Consider the following 18510-nt stretch of genomic DNA (forward strand, 5'->3'; position numbering starts at 1 on the left):
TGGGCCCAATCTAATCACGAGTCCTTAAAAGTCCTCCCTCCTTTTAAGAGGGAGCACAAGCAGAAAGAAAGCTCTGATCAAGGCTGCACTGCCGGCTGTGAAGATGGAGAAAGAATGTGGGAAGCCCCTAGAAACCGGAGAGACTAAGGAAATGGCTTCTCCCCAGAATGTCCAGAAAGCCCTGCCAACACCTTCATTTTAGCCCAGCAAGACCCATGCCAGACTTCTGACCTCCTACGACCGAGTGTAATTGATCATAAGCCAAGAGGCTTGGCTCTCTGACTTGTCAGAGCAGGAAGAGAAAACCAGAAGAGAAGAGAATGGTGACAGGCAACAAATCCGTCTTCCTGGCTTATGGAAGCTTAGAGGTCTCTGGTTAAGTCAACCTCACTCTTCTGCGTTACATAGGGCTCTCCCCTGGTGACGCTACTTAAAAAGGTCCCACCCCCAACTGTCTAAGTCCATCCCGGCTGCTGGAACAAAAATACCACACATGGGGCAGCTTATAAACAAAGACGTTTATTCCCCACAGTTCTGGAGCCTGGAGGCGCAAGGTCAAGGCGGCGGCAGATTTGGTGTCTGGTGAGGGCCTCAGCGGGTGCCTTCTGCTGTGTCCTCACCTGGCGGAAGAAGCAGGGAAGCTCTCTGGGGTCTCTTTTATAATGGCCCTAATCCCACCACAGATGGTTCCAGGCTCAGGACCTCCTCAGTCCCCAGAGCCCCCATGTCCTAACACCACCCAGGGCTCCCAGCGAGTTTTGGGAGCACAGGAACACTCAGCCCAGCAGACCTCCTGAGACGGTGTAAATCTCCCACTGTGTCCTAGTTCCACACTTCTGTGGTTTTGTTTTTTACTCACGAGTTTTCAGTCACCTAGAATTTATCTTATTTTGCTACAGACTGTAGAAAACTTGCTAAAAACACAGTCCGCTGCTCCAATGGCACTGGTCAAACCCTCTCCTACTCCCTGCTGGTCCGCAGACGCCGCCTTCAATACACAGGAGATTATTCTACACTGGGGCATGTTTTCAGTTTTCCATTCATGCCTCTGTGCTTGTACCTGTGGCACAACATTTTAATTACAGAAAACGTTCCCTTTTATATCCTAAAACGTCTTAGCAAAATCTAACAGACCTCTTCCGGCCCCCACTTTGTGGCGGGCATGGCGAGGAGTACCGGGCAGCCAGAGCCAAACACACTGGACGCCAAACTTGCAAGAATCTTTAAGTTTACCGATAAAAATTTTAAAAGTGCATCGTTATTTACAACGGTCTAGGAGGACAGAAATGTGGAACCTGGAATACTTTCAAACGGAATAGTCCTCAGCTATGAAACACAGCGCTGGCTCATGCTACAACACGAAGAACCTTGAGAACGTCCCACTACGTGCGGGCCGCCGGGCATAAAACAATGCCTATCCTACGATCCCACTGACATGAAATGTCTAGAAGGGAGATGGGAGGTAGACTAGTGGTTGCTTGGGGTGGAGGGTGGGAGGCTGGGGTGACAGCGAAGACAACAGGGCTTCTTCTTGAAGGGACAAACATATTCTAACATTGACCACGGCGATGATGAGGCAAGTCTGCAGAGACACCACAATACCACTGACTTTGATCGTTAAACCAGGGAATGGTATTGTTTGGGAACTATTGGGTGAACTATTATTATATGTGAATCTCAATGAAGATTAAGTTTTTAAAGGCAGCGCAGCTTCCAGCTGGCTCCCTTGGGTTCTGTCTTGGAACCCAACCACCGGGCTCTGAAGAAGCCCCGACTAGCCACGAGGGGAGCCCACATGGAAGCACGAGAGCCAACAGCTTCAGGGGAGGTCCCAGCCGAGGGCCGGCATCAACCGCGACAGGCGTGAGGCACTAGCCTTCTGATTTCCGTCCCAGCCTCTGAACCGTCCCTGTGACACCATGGAGCAGAGATGCGCCATCCCCACTGTGACCAGTTAGACCCACAGAATCCGGAGAGTCTAGGGGTCTGTTGTTGTCGTTTGAAAGAGAAAGTATCAGCCCACAGAGGTCAAGCACAACCCCTCTGTAGTGTCCCTTTCCAGAAATCTCTTGGAGGCTCCCCTGACCTTGGTAGAAGGTTTCCAGTTTTCAAGAACCAAACAGCCTGGGTAACTGCTTTCAGCTTTAGCTTCCGCGTCCCAGAAATGGGAGTAAGAACTTACAAGAAATGAGACCGTCATACCAGCAGCAGCTTGGCGACCACTGAGTGACCTACGGGCAGCATTCGCCAGTACTGTGCACCTACCCTGCTGGCTTGCCCCCTTCCCTCGTGTCTCAGGACAGGAAGACAGCGGCAGACCAGCAGGAGGGGGTCTCTGCCCTCTGTGCAAGGCGTCTGCACGCGTCGCACAGCAGCACCGCGCGCTGCGGGCCCCTCCCTGCCAGGACGGCGCCGGCGCGTTAATTCTTCACAGGCACACCACTTGTGTTTATTGAGCAGAAAATGTTCCAGCACAGTTCAAGCTCAGACTAAAAGGCATCTCATTTTATATTATGAAAATTACATTTTTATCTGGACTTGCATAGCTAAAAAGAAAAAAAGGCTTCAGCAAAAGCCATTTTAAAAGAGGAAGTTGCAACTAACATGCCTACCTCACTCCACATAATGAAATCGTCCTTTAAAAAATACGCTCACCAATAAATAGTACTGCCTAAAAAGACGACAGTAACTCTTCGCTTTAAAGAGGACCCAGTGATTCCTTACAGAAAGCAGATACACATGACATAATGGCACACGCCGTGAGAAACCCTCACGTAAGGACACAGGAGACAGGTTCAGCGGTGTCACAAGCACGAAGAAAGAAAATTCAAGAAAACCCTTCATACGTTAGCAAGTGAAGAATGAATTCACATTATCCATTTGCCCATTATCAGCTGGAACATGAGTATAACGGACCACTAACCACAGCAAACATGAAAGAAATGCAAGAACCAAGATCGGTAAACTTATAAACGTACCGCTGAAGACTGACTTGCGTAGGCCGTTTGATGTCACTTACAGAAAGTTTTTAAGAAGAGATAATGAGGGGCGCCTGGGGGGCTCAGTGGGTTAAAGCCTCTGCCTTCGGCTCAGGTCATGATCCCAGGGTCCTGGGATCGAGCCCTGCATCGGGCTCTCTGCTTGGCCGGGAGCCTGCTTCCCCTCCTTCTCTCTCTGCCTGTCTCTCTGCCTACTTGTGATCTCTGTCAAATAAATAAATAAAATTAAAAAAAAAAAAAAAAAAAAAGAAGAGATAATGAAACTATCATGTTGGATACATACACAAGCAGTCAAACTCCTAGTGCGTGACAGCCACAAAAACAAATTCTGAATAGCCAGAGAAGCAGAGGAGTGGGGAGGCGGGACCCTGGGTCCAGGGAAAGGATGTGGTGGCTTCAGCTCTGTAACAGCCCAGCGTGGGGACAGTCCCCAGGCCCATCAACAGGCGGCCTAGGCACACACCGGAATGTACTAGGAGGTTCCAACAGAGAACCACGAGCTGACACCCACTCCCACGTGGATGGAGCCTGAGAACATCACACTCAGTGAAAGAAACCGGTCACGAAGACCACAGTCCTGTGATCCACACACAGGAATGAGCAAATGTCCAGAACAAGCAAGTCTGCAGAAACAAAAAGCAGAAGCGGGGCGGCCGGGGGCTGGGGCGGAGGGAATGGGGGGTCACTGCCGGGGAGCCTGGGGGCCGGGGGCTGGGGCAGAGGGAATGGGGGGGCACTGCCGGGGAGCCTGGGGGCCGGGGGCTGGGGCAGAGGGAATGGGGGGGTCACTGCCGGGGAGCCTGGGGTTTCTCTGCGTGCTAAGGCTAATGTTCTAAAATTGACTGTGGTGATGACTGCCCAACTCTGCAAACAGACTAAAAACACTGTACATTTTAAGTGAGCAAAACAGAGGCTATGCAAATGATGGCTCCACAAAGATGCTGAAAGGAAGGGAGGGAGGGAAGGAGGGAGGGAGAAGGCAGGCAGGCAGGCGGGCAGGAAGGGAGGGAGGGAGAAAGGGAAGGAGTGCGAGAAGGAGGAAGGGAGGGGGAGAGGGAGGGAGGGGAAGAAGCAGGAGGGTCTCCTCCCTGACCAGGTGTCCGGGAAGGCTACTGTGCCACGGTGGGTGAGGGGGAGGGTGAAGCAAGGCACATCTTTAAGCCTTCGAAGGGAGACCTTTAAACAAGTCTGAGTCCCCTCTGCAGCACCGAACAACAGAAGCCCCTAATGCTACCTGCATAGAACCAGATGCCCCAGCAGCTTCCAGTGAAAATGACAGGCATGTGTCACCCCTCCAAGACCACGAAACTTCTGAAGGATTCGTTCGTTACCAGCAGGCAACAGCGGGGACCACAGCTGCATTCTCTGGGCAGGACAGGTCTCCATCCTGATGACCGCACAACCGAGCAGCCATCAAGGATTCTCAGACGGAGGAACAAATACACGAGAACTCACGAAGCGTCATGGATCCCCCCTGCGGCCCCACAGAGGCTCCCATCCAGGTGAGAGGGAGGTGCCAGGACCAAGGACAGCGCCGCACAGGGCATGGGCAGTGGGAGAGATGCCCCAGGGATGGCGCCCCAAAGAGACCTCCCCCAAGACAGCCCCCAAGTTCTCAACAGAACACACCACCCCTCCCACACAAGGCACAGGGAGCCACCACTGGAACGTCACCACCAGGAAGGGGGCGGCAGGCAACGAAGACGGTACAGCTGAGGTTCACTACAGGCAGGAGGTGGGAACGAGGGGCACCCCCAGACGGAGGAGGTCACAGGTGAGGACAGGTTGGAGACACAGGTCAGCCAGGGGAGGCCCAGAGAAGAGAGATGGGGTCCCCGGAGCAACCACTGCCGGCTCCTCAGGACTCGGCCCTGCCGCCATTAGAGCTCAGGGCAGGCAGAGTGTAATGAACCAGCACCCAAGGCTGTCCGAGGGCACACCTGTGACAGCCAAGTGCTCGAGCCTGGCCTTCCCTTGGAGGGCACCCTTCATTCAGCACACACTGGCTGACCCCTGCTGCGGGCCGGGCTGACAGCGGAGCTGGGGCGATGCTGGGGAGCAGGGACACAGGGACAGCTGGCCCCTGGCTCCCGCGATGGCAGGAGAGCATCCCAACACAGGTGAGCGCAGCAGCGGGAAAGCAAGAGGGAATCGAGCAGAGTCACGGGCAGAATTCCAGAAGGAAGGAGGAATGCTACGTGTCAAGAAGGCGATTCTCTCCCACATATCCCAGCAAACACTTCTCTGGTTTAACTGACACACACACACACACACACACACACACACACACACACACCCCCGACACCAAGGCCCCGGCTTGGAAACGAAACTGACAGGCCAGGGACCAGGGCGGCTCCATGTGCCTTGGCGAAAGGCTGGCGTAGTGGGGCTGAAGCCGCCCCGAGGGAGACAGCGAAGTGTGAGAGGAAGGAAAAGTACAGAAAAGACACATCCTAAGCATCAAAAAGGAAACTAAGAGCCTAACCCAGCACTTAGGAGATGCTCACCTGCATCTCAGCCGCGGGGCGTCAGCGGGCAGGTCGGGAGCCCCGCTGCGGCCGGCAGCCTCCCGGGCCGGGCCCCGAGACTGCGCCGCACCCCCTCTGTGCTCGACGGCACTTCTCTGCAACAGGAACTCAGTTAGCGACTGACTTACCATCAGGCTCGCTCGAACACACCGCAACGTTCCCCGGGTTTAGCAAATATTCAGGAGAAGTAAGTTTTCCAAGGAAATTAACTTTGGAGGGCTTCAGAGGAAAATGCATGAAACACCATTATCACCACAGCAAACAACTCCAACGTCCCTCCGCCCACAGCAGAGTCTGGAACTCTCAGCCCGTGGAAGCAACTGCAGGAACAGTTGGCACTACGGACCTGGGTCAGAGTGTCTCTCGAGCCGTCCCAGCAAAGACAGCTGTGCCACCCCGCCTGGCAGTGACGCTCGGCCTGTCCCACATGCTCTCGGCCGTCTAGTGCGCCCACGGGACCATGAGCTCCCCACAAAAGGGATGGGACTTGCCTCCCGTCACGTTCCTTGGGGCCCCCAGAACCCAGCAGAGGCTCAGGCAATCGCTGGGTCGATCGGCAAGGTGCCCCACGGGTGTCTCCTGAAATAGATCTTGGAAATGAGCACGTTTAGGTCAAGCATTTCTTCACAGGAGAAGAGCACCGTGTGAATGCACAGGGACAGGAGACAGGCTGGTGGCTGTCCAGTGGGGGAGGGGGAGGCAAAACGGGTGAAGATGGGCAGGAGGCACCAACTTAAACAAGTCCCGGGAGAGTGATGTGTGCGCACGGTGCCTGCAGCTGGCAATGCTGTGTCACAGGCTTGACGGCGGCTGAGAGAGAAGCGATCCGAACCGTGTGTGTTGACGGAGGTTAAGGACAGGCTTGGTGACCATCTCAGGACACACACACCAAACCATCACGCTACGCGCCCGAAACTCACAACGTTCCACGCCTGCCAGACCCCAACCCAAACAAGAGCGATAGGTGCGCGTCGTGGAAAACAGAAGGTGAGAGTAAGAAGAAGGCAAGCTTGGGAATTAGCAAGAAAAGTACACAGCGTGGTGGCCGGCCACCCCCAAGTCCCATCCCTCTCAATCCCCCTGCCCTCGTCTGGCCTCCAGACGCGCCGCACCCAGCCCTTCTGACCTCACTCTCCGACCCCACGCCACCGCACCCCCTTTCCTGCCAGGCCAGTCCGGAGGCTTCTGAGACTGCCGCACCTTCCTGACCTCCACTCCCCACAGCTGAGGACCCAACCCTGCCTTCTTCCCACTTTATGGGGAACCACACTCTCTCCTGATGCTCCTGCCCACCTCCCGGTAAAGGGTTCTCTAAGGGCTGCCTTGGGCACCACTGCCAACTCAGCCACACCCTCCCCACCTCGAATTAACGGGGCCGCGACAGAAGGCAGCTCTGCCCCAGGGGCCACACCTCATGCCCACTTCTCACAGTGTCCAGCTCCAGGACGACCCTATAGATCAGGCAGGAAGACCGACAAGCGCCCCCAGCGTCCTGCACCTTCACACCCTCTGCCACCAGCTGCTCCTGGTGCTCCCAGGGCTGCCCGTGTCTGTGGCATCAAAAACCCACCTGCTGTCCCCATCACCCTGGCTCGGGGCTTAGTCTCTCCTTCTGACCAGGTCACCAACCCCTTCCATTGCCTAATCTCCACGAACAGCAATCCAAGAACCCGAGGGCCCCCCTTCCCTCCTCCCTGAAGCATACCATCCACATTCAGCCAATCTCCAGGTCCTCCGAAACCCTGAACCATTTCCCACATCTCCACCGTCCCCTCCATCAACGTCTCGCACTGCTGCCTCTGGTTCTGGTCTCAGCTCTGCCAGTCAGGGGACAGCTTCACTCTCCAGTTCAAAGTCTGCAAGGTCTTCCTACTGCCCTTGGGGAACAAGTGGAACCTTCCCTATTCCTCTCCCGCCCCTCCCCACACCACCACCCTTGCCTGGAGCCAGCACTGGCCTCCAGCCCCCCCCACCCCCACCCCCCACTCCCCGCAGTCTGATGGCCCAACCTCATCAGTCAGTCCCTGCGGGCATCCCTGCTGGCAACGCTCTTCTCTCTCCTGGTCACCTTTACCTCAGCTGTGTACAGAACACCCCCACAGCCCAGCACAGACCTATAGGAACGGGAGGTCCTTCAAGATCCGGTTTGAGGTCACCTCTGCCCTCCACCAGCATCTCCCTCCTCTCGCCCACGCTGCCCCAGGCTGCCCTGCAGGGGGTCCAGGCCAGCAACTGTAGGACCTGGTGGGCACACAGAAGGTATCCAATAAATGCTTCCTTTGTTACACAAATATCTGAATGATTGAACCTTTTACATGTGAAGGAGTTAAGTTCCACAGGAAAGACAGGAGAGCGCCCTCTGACCAGCTCCTGCATCTCCCTTGCCCTACCCAACCTCGCAGAGCCGCTGAGAATCAGGGGCATCCATGAAGCCATGTTTGGTTGAGACAAAAAATGCCACGATGGCTCTAGTGACTGCTTTGGGAGCAGAAAACTGATCCGAGAGACAAGACAAAATGGGGCCCAAAGCCACCATCCTCCCAGGCAGTTCCACACACAGCAAGGCAGCGGGGGTCGAAGCAGGACCTGCAGCGTGACGGGCTTGCAGGGCGGGGCGGCTGCTGTGGGTGGAGGCGGGTTCACTCTCCGAACGGAAGAGGTGGCTCCCCCTCTACCAGATCCGACAGCCCAGCGCCCTGAAAGGAGGAAAATACCATCACAAAGACATAAAGCTCTTCTCTCCCAGAGCCGGCCTGAATTCTGGAAGCAGAGTGCCCCAACACTCCTTTCAGGGCCCCACCCCAATAGCACAACACATGGTCCTACCGGCTGGCTGGCTTCACCACCTGCAAACAGAGTCGCCGGAAAACAAGAGAAGCAGGTGCATCAGTACCCTTGAAAGGGCTGTCTCCCGTCTCCAATGTCCACAGTGGGACCGAGGGACCCGTCCCCTTTCCAAGACCCTGCCGTTCGCCCTGCTCTGCACACACATCATGCCCAACGCCCTGTGACATCCCAGTCACCCTGCGGAGGGCTTTCCGTGAAGGATCAGGAGCTCATCCAGAGGACAGGGACTGAGCACTGTTTGTCTCCGCGGGCATAAGCCTTAGGGCCAGCAAGCCTTATTCTATCTTTCAGTTTAGGACAAATGTTTGCTGAAAGAAGGGTCCTTTCAAAACTGGAGCAAGGTGTGTGCAGGAGCAAGTGGAGAGCTGCTCCGCGGCCCGTGTAAGAACCGTACCGAGGGGGGCTGGCCACCAGCAGCATGGCCAAGCTCAAGTGCACAGGCTGTGCGAGAAGGAGGCCAGCAGACGACGGACATGCCCGCGGGGCACGGGGCACACACCAGGCCAGGACAGCTCCTCCACGGCGCCGGCTGACTCCAGACCCTCGGAAGATGGACCCCAGGACGGGCAGAAACACCCATAAGGGCCCAGGGAACAGAGCTAATGCCGTGAGGGTCCAGAAATGTACGGCCCCGAACTGGAACGCGCCCAGACTCAGAGGCGGCTCCCTCGCTCGGGAGCAGCAGGGCAGGGCACACGCAACCGTGGCGGCACCCTCCATGCGGGGAGGAACACACGTGGGCAGGGCTGCCACGGGGCCTGGTGCGCGTGCTCCCAGGCCGGCTGTGCAAGCAGCAGCGGCAGCATCTGCAGCCCTTAATTTAGGCGACCGCAGACAGCCCACACTGTTCTAACCACTGACGGCTACGGGCACCTCTGCGACCCTCGGCACTTGGGCTGCAGCTTCCATGTTAACCCCCAGAAAAGAGGAAACAGCACTTCAGAATGGGGGAACAGAAAGACTAAGGATACTCAAAATGAAAGTCCCCCAAGTCCAGGGCCCCAAAAATGGGAAGAACCCAGGCTGCCCCATTCCCTCTGGGCCTCCCGACCCCTCTGCCTCTGGTCTGTGGAGGGAACATCAGGGCGAAGCCAGAAGAAGCTGTCCCTCTCCTCCTGAAGTTCCCCAGACTGTGCAAATCCGAGCACATGGGAACCAGGTTCCCCACCCTCTAAGTCTGAGGAGCTGGACGAGGGCTGAGCCCAGGGAGCTCTGCTACCGGCCTGCAGCCCAGGCCCCCCGGTCGGCACACCCGGGCCACAGGGAGGGCCGGTGGCGCGCTAGGTGGCAGGAGCTACAGGAGAGAAGCAGCCACGCAGGTGCAGTGTCGCAAGGCCCGCGCTGCCTCGTGCGCGCTGTGGCACAACACCCCGGCCCAGGACCTCTGTCCGCAGCCGCGCTCCCAAGGCTGGCCATCCCCATGCCCAGTTGTGTGCAGGATCCCATGCGAGGCCCGGGCCCCGAGCGGACCCATGCTGCACCCCAAAGGGCCTGCAGGGCCAGACTCCACACTGGGCGCGTCCGAACACGGAGAAGCTGAGGAGTGGTTCGAGACGGAGCTGCCAGAGAGGCCAGGGAGGGGCAGGTGTCCCTCACTGGCCCCAGGTCACTGCACACTGTCCTTCTCCGTGCTGCACGCAGGCAGGGCTGGCCCAGGGCAGCCTGGGGAACCGAAGAACAGAAGCGGGCTGGCAGGGCACTTCACCTGGTTCCCACCCACAACCTCCGACGGTGCCTTCACAGCACTCGGGGAATGGAATACTTCCTCTTGCTCTCAGCTCTTAAAAAAAAAAATTCTAATCGAAGTCATTAGGGATTTATTTAATCATTTCTGTCCACACTTAAAATTGACCCATAAAAGTCTTGACTTGCTACATTCGACAAATACATGAGAGAAAAAACATGACTCATATTTATTTTTCAAAATTATTTCCAGGCCAGCTAAAAGGCATTTAAACAACATGAAACAGGACCACAGGAAACAAGCAAAAGGAACCGTGTACAACACCGCGCCCCCGCCAGTGCTTCGCAGGCACTGGCGCGGTGAGACCATCTCCACTCACAGACGGAGCCCCGAAGAGCCCCGCCCGCGCAGGACACACAACCCCCGAGACTCCCCAGCTCCTCACGACCCGGGAAAAGAGGAATAAACATGCGCTCCGTTCAAACAGCCACTTGAAAAATACAAGCGAGGAAATAAACAGGTCGCTAAAAACAAGAGCGAGCTGGTCAGGGCAGCAGCTCCGGGCTTCCAAGAGAAGAGCCAGGGCCTCCGCCTAGTTCGTGGGCCCAAGAAGACACAAGCTATGGGCGGAGCCCTTCCAGCTTTGCACTCTGCAGAGGTGGGGGGCGAGGGGGGGTGGGCGGCCCACCCAGGAAGACAGATGCAGGTACCGGGTCCACATTCAAGGGCAGGACTTCGTAGGGCCAGGTGTGGAGGGCCACCCACAACCCTTCCCATCCGACGCCCCCCACCCCCCCGCACTCTTCTCCGACCACCCTCCTCCGGCCCAAGGGTTTTTTTGCGGCTACTGTTAACGATCTGCCACATACAGCGGTTCAAACACACACATTTATCATCTTAAAGTCTGGAGGTCAGAAGTCCAAAGGTCTCAGGGGGCTAAAGTCCAGGTGTGGCCACTGCACTCATCTACGGAGGCACTGGGGAGAGTCCACTTCCTACTCCCGAGGGCTGTTGACAGAATTCGGTTTCCTGCAGTTGTAGGACCAAGGTCCCCGCCGGCTTCAGGCAGAAGGCCACTCCCCCGGCCGGAGGCCACCACACCCCCCACGGCTCAGGGTCCCTTCCTCCATTTCCAGAGTCGGCGACGGCCGACCAGCATGCAGCTGCCGTAGATCCTGACCACTTGTCTGCGCTCATTCCGCTGGACCCACCAGGTCACCCAGGACAAGTTAATATCTCCGGTTCCGCAGACATTCACTCTCCTTTGCCAGGTGACCTTGTTCTAGGCTCCAGGGATAAGGACATGGACCTCTTTGGGGAGCGCGACTCTGCAAACCCCATCCCTCCGGCCAGAACGCTGCGGGTCACCTCAATCCCCAACAGCCGATGCTGGGCCACAGGGAATCCACGCTCCAGGCGCAGCCGAGGGCAGAGCCAACCCCCCCTCCGCCATCCACCCTCTCAAGGACTATGAACAGGACCGAGCGCCTCCCTTCAGTGCTTTCTCACGGCTCTTTTCTGTGGCCTCCTGAGCCCTGCCCGCCTCCCACCCGTCTTCTCACAAGGCTCCCCGGCTGCCATCCTCCTCCACAGCCCTGGGGACCCCCGCCAGGCGCACTCTGACGCCCACCACGCATCTCCGCCGCTCCACGGGCTGCCCCTCTGCATCTCCAGGGCTGGGGTCAGGCCTGACCTCTGCTGGAAGGGCGCGGCCTCCCACTGCCACGGGGTCCTGTGCCTCGGCCCGCGCCCCGGGTGCTGACCTTTGAAGCACATACAGACGTGCTTGTGTCTCCTCAGCCCCGCACCCCCTGAGAGCCACACTTCTCAGCTCAGCCTGCAGCACGGGACCTGGCGCCCGGAGTATGTCCTGAATGCACGAATGGCCTCCCCTCCGCGGATGAGCGACGGCGGCCTGGTCAGTCCGTGGTGCGGACGTCTCACCATCTCGGAGACGCCTCAGGCTGGGCCCGCAGGAAGCTGAACGCGCTCTCCCAACCCCGTGAGCTGACCCTGCTCCGGCTCTACCTCAAGCACCCGCAGCCTCGCCGGATCCAATCTGGGCCCTTCTTGCCGCCATCCCACTCACAAATGTCACCCTTCCCAGGCCCGCCAGCCACACGGCCTCCTGCGGGAAGAGCCCAGCTGCCACAACCACCGGCGGAGCCACATCGGAGGGCTTGCTCAAATGGTGCCTCTTCTGGGAGGCCCGCTCTGGCCATCGTAGCACCAGGAACCCTGCCCACGCCACGTGCCTCCAGACCGTCCATCCCAAGGCTCTGTCTGAGGCTTCCATCCCAGGATGACAGCTCCCCCCTTCTCACGGGTGATCTCTTCTTAACCGAGCCGCGGTCTTTATTCTCTGCCCTTCCCGCCCCACTGCAAGCTCTGTGAGAGCACTGGTTCACTCTGTCTGTTCACTGCTGTATCTCTGGAACTGTTACGGGCACTGAATGTGGGTTAAACAAGTAGCTACCGAACAAATAAAATTTTCAAATTCTCAAAGCTGCTCCAAGAGGCTTTCTCTCACGCTCATCCAAGAGAACTAGACTCGACCAAATAAATATGCACCCGGAGGTCCCCGCCGCTCAGGACAAAGCCAGCTTCATCCAGTCACCCTGGCAGACACCCACGGCCCCAGGGCTGACATAACGTGGTGACAGTCACACAGAGATTAATAGAAAAAAAAAGGCTAAAACCCAGACCACAGAACCGAGTCAAAAATGCTTCCACCGTATCACACAGCCTGCCTCAACCAGAAGAGGAATCTCTAAGGAAGCTCCAGCCAAGAAGACAACCTAAGAACCAGTGTGAGCAGAGGATGGGGGGTGACTGCAAGACCACCTCTCACGCTGAGTGAGACCCTGGCCAAATCTCTACTCCCTCAAGGGGAGCCTGGGTGGCTCAGTGGTTTAAACCCTCTGCCTTCGGCTCAGGTCATGGTCTCAGGGTCCTGGGATCGAGTCCCGCCTCGGGCTCTGCTCAGTGGGGAGCCTGCTTCCCCCTCTCTCTCTGCCTGCCTCTCTGCCTACTTGTGATCTCTGTCTGTCAAATAAATAAATAAAATCTTAAAAAAAAAAAAAAAGAAAAAGAAAGAAAGAAAGAAATCACTACTCCCTCCAGGTTAACCCGGAAGGCGGTCTGAACCAATCACCATTTATCAGCACTAACAGTGCAAAGGGCAGAAAGGCACGCTCCCGAAACTCGCAGAGCTCACGGTCTGGAGAAGAAAACGAGCACCTACCAACGATGATGAGTTTGATGCACAAACGGTACTTCGGCCCAGACTGCAGGAAAACACGCAAGGCTTTACAAGGAGGTGCACTGGAGGTGACTTTGAAAACTAAAAAAATAAAATAAGCCAGGCAAAGGGGAGGCGAGGGGGGCAAAGAACATTCTGGGCAGCTCGGAGAGCATGAAACTGACAGAGGTATCACACAGCTTGGACAGCAGGGGACCTGTGAGTCACGCGGTACCACGGATGGCAACGTTCAAAGCAAGGAGGGGTGGGCGATGTGGCTCCAGAACTGGGCAGGGCTCGGGTTATGAAGAGCCTTCCTGTGCTTCTGCACATGGCATTTCAGAGGAATCACGCAAGGGCCTCCACCCGAGCCTACCTCAGGGAGTGTCAGCTGTAAGACAGCGTGCAGCTTTGTAACTCCCAAACACTTGGGGAGTTACACACTTGCAGGCCACACTTGCAGGCCACCAAGAATCGTGCCGGGCAAACAGTAAGAGCTCAGTGACCACCTGCCATTATTGTCACAAGGACGTGTGATGAGGGAATGATTGCTAACGAACTAACTGCTAAGGGCTCCGCTGTATGAAGACCCCTTAACAGTGCTGTGTTCTGTGGTGAGTCTGTTCTCCCTCCGCTGTGCTTCCCAGGGCTCAGATCCACACTCCAAGAGCGAGACGATCCTGGGACGCACTGAAAGGGCCAGGAGGGACGCAGGAATCGGGCCAGGACTCTGCCAGCGCGGTGCTTGTGCAGATAAGGACTAAGTACGCGGCGACCGAAAGAGCCTGCCTTCGCAACCCCTTCTGGTGCCCAAAACAGCAGCACCGCCAGAGCCAGACCGTAGGAGGCACGGGGCCCAGGCCGCTGGGCAGGCCTTTCCACCAGGCACACCCTCTCCTCTGTGCCCTGCTCTCTGCGGGACAGCCTCTGGCAGCTCTCTAAGCCTCCACTCCAACTCTGTAACTCGCAAAAATGCGTAAGACACGCAGAGCGCCAAAATCAGAAGGAAAAGGAAGTCTGTGTCCGGTGACGCAGAACCTCACGGAAGCAGGGGACCATGTGGGCTTCCCGTGCCCATCATAACATAAAGAAACTGATCCTCCCGTAGCTCTGCAGGCTTGGAGTCCAAAATCAAGCTGCGGGCACGGCCATACGCTCTCTGAACACTTCGGGGACAACCCCTCCTTGCCCCTTCTAGCTTCCACTGGCTGCCTGGGACCTCTGGCCTTCCTGGCCTTGTGAACGCACGGCCCCAGTCTCCGCCTCCGTCTTCACATGCCACCTTCCCTACGTCTGTCTCCCTGTGTCCAAATTTCCCTCTTCTTTTTTTTTCTTTTTTTAAGATTTTATTTATTTGACAGAGAAAGAGATCACAAGTAGAGAGAGAGAGAGAGGAGGAAGCAGGCTCCCTGCCCAGCAGAGAGCCTGATGTGGGACTCGATCCCAGAACCCTGAGATCAGGACCCGAGCCGAAGGCAGAGGCTTAACCCACTGAGCCACCCAGGCAGCCCTTTCCCTCTTCTTTTAAAGACATCAGTCACTGGACTAGCGCTCACCCTAACCCAGTGTGACCTCATTTTACCCTGACTACCTCTGCCACGGTGCTATTCCCCAATACGGTCACAGTCACAGGCTTCCAGGTGGACATGACTGGGGGGGTGGGGAACACTACTGAACCCAACACAAGGACAAAGTACCACGAGGCACAGCCATCGGTCCAAGCGTTATTCACCATGATAACTCCACGCTGCAGCTCGACTATCCTTAGAGCTCAGCTGGCTAAGAATCAGTTTATTTAGACTGAGAAGAACCAAAACCTCAACACCTAACGACAACACACAAAAGCTCTCCTGCCACGTGGCTCGCTTCTCCCAGAGTCTATGCTCTGGAGCTAACGTCTCTGTCACTCCTGGGACCTCCTATCCTCCGCCCTTCCAGAATTTTCACATCACCTTGACCCTGACATTGGTTTTGAAGAAAGCTCTTTTCTTCCTCCATCACGCACAAGCCCGGGCGTGAAGCAGGACCTCTGGCCGCCTCTGCCAATCCCCTCTGAAGTCATGTGTCTGAGCAGCCGGTAACTCACTGCTACTAACTCCCAAATCTCTGACAACGGGACGTTTCTGGCTGAACACAGTGAGTTCCAAGTTCACAGCTCTGCCCCCCCCCCCCCAGTGTGGATCCTGTGCAACCTGTAAGAATAAGCCGGGCTTATAAACGGTTCCCCGTGGAGGAACTCCGATACCACGACTCCTAACTTCCAGTATTCAGACGCTGGTTTCCAAACACAGTAACCGTGTCTAGGAATCCTGACGTCTGCTTCCCGCGAGTCCCGTTCGCCAGCCGCTGGGCTCCTCCTGGGCACTGTCCACGCGCTGTCTTCACGTCCCCCGCCCGGCCAGCGCTCAGCGACGGGCGGATCAGGACTTTGGAGCCCAAGAGCTCCCAGGGTGCACCCAGGCCACTGCAAGCACTTCCTTTACTGGTTGTTGTTTTTTTTTTCTTTTCTTCACTTGCTCCCTGCTGCTGACTCAAGAAAGCAGACGGTTCTGAGGCCAGAAAGTGGGGCACGTGGAAATTCACCGGGAGTCTCAAACCCACTTGAGCAACTCCTCCGGCTCGGCCCGAGGCGAGCGCGGCCGTCCGTCCGCAGCACAGACAAGGAGGCCATTCAAGCGGGCCGAGCCGCCACGCCCCCTCGCAGAAGCCGCCGCCCGCCTAGCGCGGCCCGCCCGGGCAGTCCCGCACTCCACCGAACTCCTCGCATCGCGGCCCAAGCCGGCCCCTCTCGGCTCCGCAGGGAGCCCCGGAGCTGCACTGGGGAGAGCCTGCCCGTGTCGGGACACACGCGCCGGCCGCTCCGCCTCCTCCCTTCCTCGACGTACGTGCAGCCATCGACCTCCCAGACACTGCGCTCGATCCCCCTGTGCCCCCGACGCCCCTCACGTCCCCAGCAGCCCTCCCACCGCTCCCCAGACCCCCGACTCCCCCCGCAGCCCAGCGGGCCTACGCGCCCACCTGACCTCTGACCCCTGACCCCGACCCGGCCTCCCCCGCACACCCACCTGCCCGGGACTTTGCTGTTGCTGCGCTTCCAGAACTGCTTCCTGGCCCCGTCGCTGGCCATGGCCCCTCCTCATCCCTCAGACCCGCGGCCCCGACACCCCTAGCGCGGCCGGCCGGCCCCGGCGGCCCTTTCCCGAACCCCGGGTGACCCCTCAGCGGTCCCGGGACTCCCGAGCCTAGAGCCTAGAGGCTCTTCCGCCTCCTTCCGGAAGTTGTGCCTACGCGCTTCCGGAAGTCCCGCCTCCGTCCCAGGCGCGCCAGACGCACGGCGCGGACGCTGACGGAGTTAAAGGGCGACGCTGGGGAGGCGGTGTGGTGGCCGCGGCCCGGGCGGCTGGGCTTCGTGTTACGGGGGCTGACGGGGGCCCACGCCCGGCTCCGTGCTCTGCTGCTGGGCGAGGCGGCGGGAGGGGCGCCGGGGGCAGTGGAGGGGGCGGCGGGGCGGGGCCCGGGGGCGCGCGGAGCCCGGCGCCGTGAGCGGCCGGCAGGGTTCGCAGAGCCGGCCCGGAGCCCGTGAGGGCGGAGGGGGTCCGCGCTGGTGCGGCGGCGGGCGGCCCCGTCGGTCGGCCGGCTGCCTCGGACTCGGCTCGGGACCCGGGGTGCTGGCGTCGGGCCCCGCGCGGGGCGCCCTGCTCGGCCGGGGCCTGCTTCTCCGCCGCCGGCCTCCACCCGGCTAGTGCTCTGGCGCCGGTGCTTGCTCGCCGCGCTCCGAATCCTTGAAAAGACGGCTGCGGGGACGCCGGGGGCTCGGGGGTCAGGCCTCTGCCTTCGGCTCGGGTCCGGACCTCAGGGTCCTGGGATCGAGCCCCGCGTCGGGCTCCCTGCTCAGCGGGGAGCCCGCCCCCCCCCCCCGCCTCTCGGCCTACTTGTGATCTGTGTCAGTAAATAAAATGTTTTTCAAAAAGGAAGACGCCGTGTGCACTGGTGACGCGACAGCACAATAGCTGGGTGTACTGGGCTCAGCCAAACACCTGCTGAAGTTATTGTTAGGTTCGTTTTATGTGACTGGACACGGCGCCGGAGGACGCGAGGTGACCCGCGCCGCGTGCCCTGGATTTCTCTTGGTCGCAGACCAGGGTCCGAGCGGTCAGCGGCTGGCCGCTCGGGACCGCCCGCAGTTTACCCGGTGGGAGCCCCTTGGCCCACCTCCGCCAGTTCTCCAGCGAAACAAATCGGATTACATCTGTTTTCCGACGACTCCTGACGTCGTTCTTGCCATTTGCGAGGTTCGGCACTAGGTGCTTTACAGGCATGCCTCGGCCCCATGCCAACCGCCCCAGAGGCTGCCCCTCCTGGAACAGCAGAATGGCGCGCTCACCTCTGGGACACCAAGGTTTATGCCCTTCGCGCAGCGCCTCGCATCCACCCTCCGACATTCACGCCCAGCAGGTAGCTTGGGAGATACTGCTGGGCGGGGCCCATGTCTTCAGCCTCTAAATGTTGGTTGGATGAATAACAACCATGGGAATTCTCCAGGCATCATCCCCTTTCGTCACCATAGAAACTAGGAATCTTCCTGGGATGATCTCAGTGGATCCTTGGTGATCCCCCAACTGACACACACTCGGTAGGTCCTCAGGGCTCCTTTGCTGCATCGCCTGATGAATTCTTCCAGGACCCTGTCCTCACATGACCTCAGGGAATCACCAGAGATCTTCCGATAAAGTGTTGGTGGATCCTCAGGGACTCCCTGACGCCGCCTCAGGCAGTCTCCTGGGATTCTCTCCTCCAGAAGCTCAGAAAGGCCCCAGGGATCTCTTCCCAATGTATAGCCCCAAGGCCTCAGAAATCCTCCTCAGAGACTGGCTCCTAACAGCCTCCTGGGTCCCCTATGGACATCACAGGGGAGCTAAGGAGTTCTCCGCAGCTCTTCTGGCTCGTTCCAAGAATCAGTGAGGTGACAGCAGGACAAAGATGATAGAAGTAGAGTTCACAGAGAAAAAATGGACATAGTGACCGGCTGCATGCAATTATAGCATCTTAGATCGGTTGTCCCTATGGCTTGAGGATGCTTTCCTGCCTCGTGTCTCCTGGGGGAAGGAGCAAGACTGACACCAAAACTGATGAAGGCTTCAGGACCCACTTAGCAAAGGGTTAGTAGTGCCAATGACGGAAACAGGAGAGCAAGGGGTCAGCCTGTTTGCA

At 58.0% G+C, this 18510-nt stretch overlaps 1 protein-coding gene across 3 annotated transcripts in view; it reads right to left on the minus strand.

Moving 5' to 3' along the window:
- LOC111157619 (TBC1 domain family member 22A) overlaps window positions 1-16539 on the minus strand; it is a 299219-nt gene extending 282680 nt beyond the window's left edge. The window contains exon 1 of one of the 3 annotated variants that reach the window (XM_022519197.1): window positions 16365-16539. In XM_022519197.1, the coding sequence (XP_022374905.1) occupies window positions 16365-16426 (62 nt within the window). In that variant the 5' untranslated portion in view covers window positions 16427-16539. Of the gene's footprint in view, window positions 1-15251; window positions 15362-16364 lie in introns of those variants that run through there. The other 2 variants (XM_022519195.1, XM_022519194.1) reach the window with 2 other exon arrangements.
- Between the last annotated feature and the right edge of the window lie 1971 nt (window positions 16540-18510).

This window comes from Enhydra lutris, unplaced genomic scaffold (assembly GCF_002288905.1).
Source record: "Enhydra lutris kenyoni isolate GAN:26980312 unplaced genomic scaffold, ASM228890v2 scaffoldscaffold55, whole genome shotgun sequence".
In the NCBI taxonomy this organism is placed as follows: domain Eukaryota; kingdom Metazoa; phylum Chordata; class Mammalia; order Carnivora; family Mustelidae; genus Enhydra; species Enhydra lutris.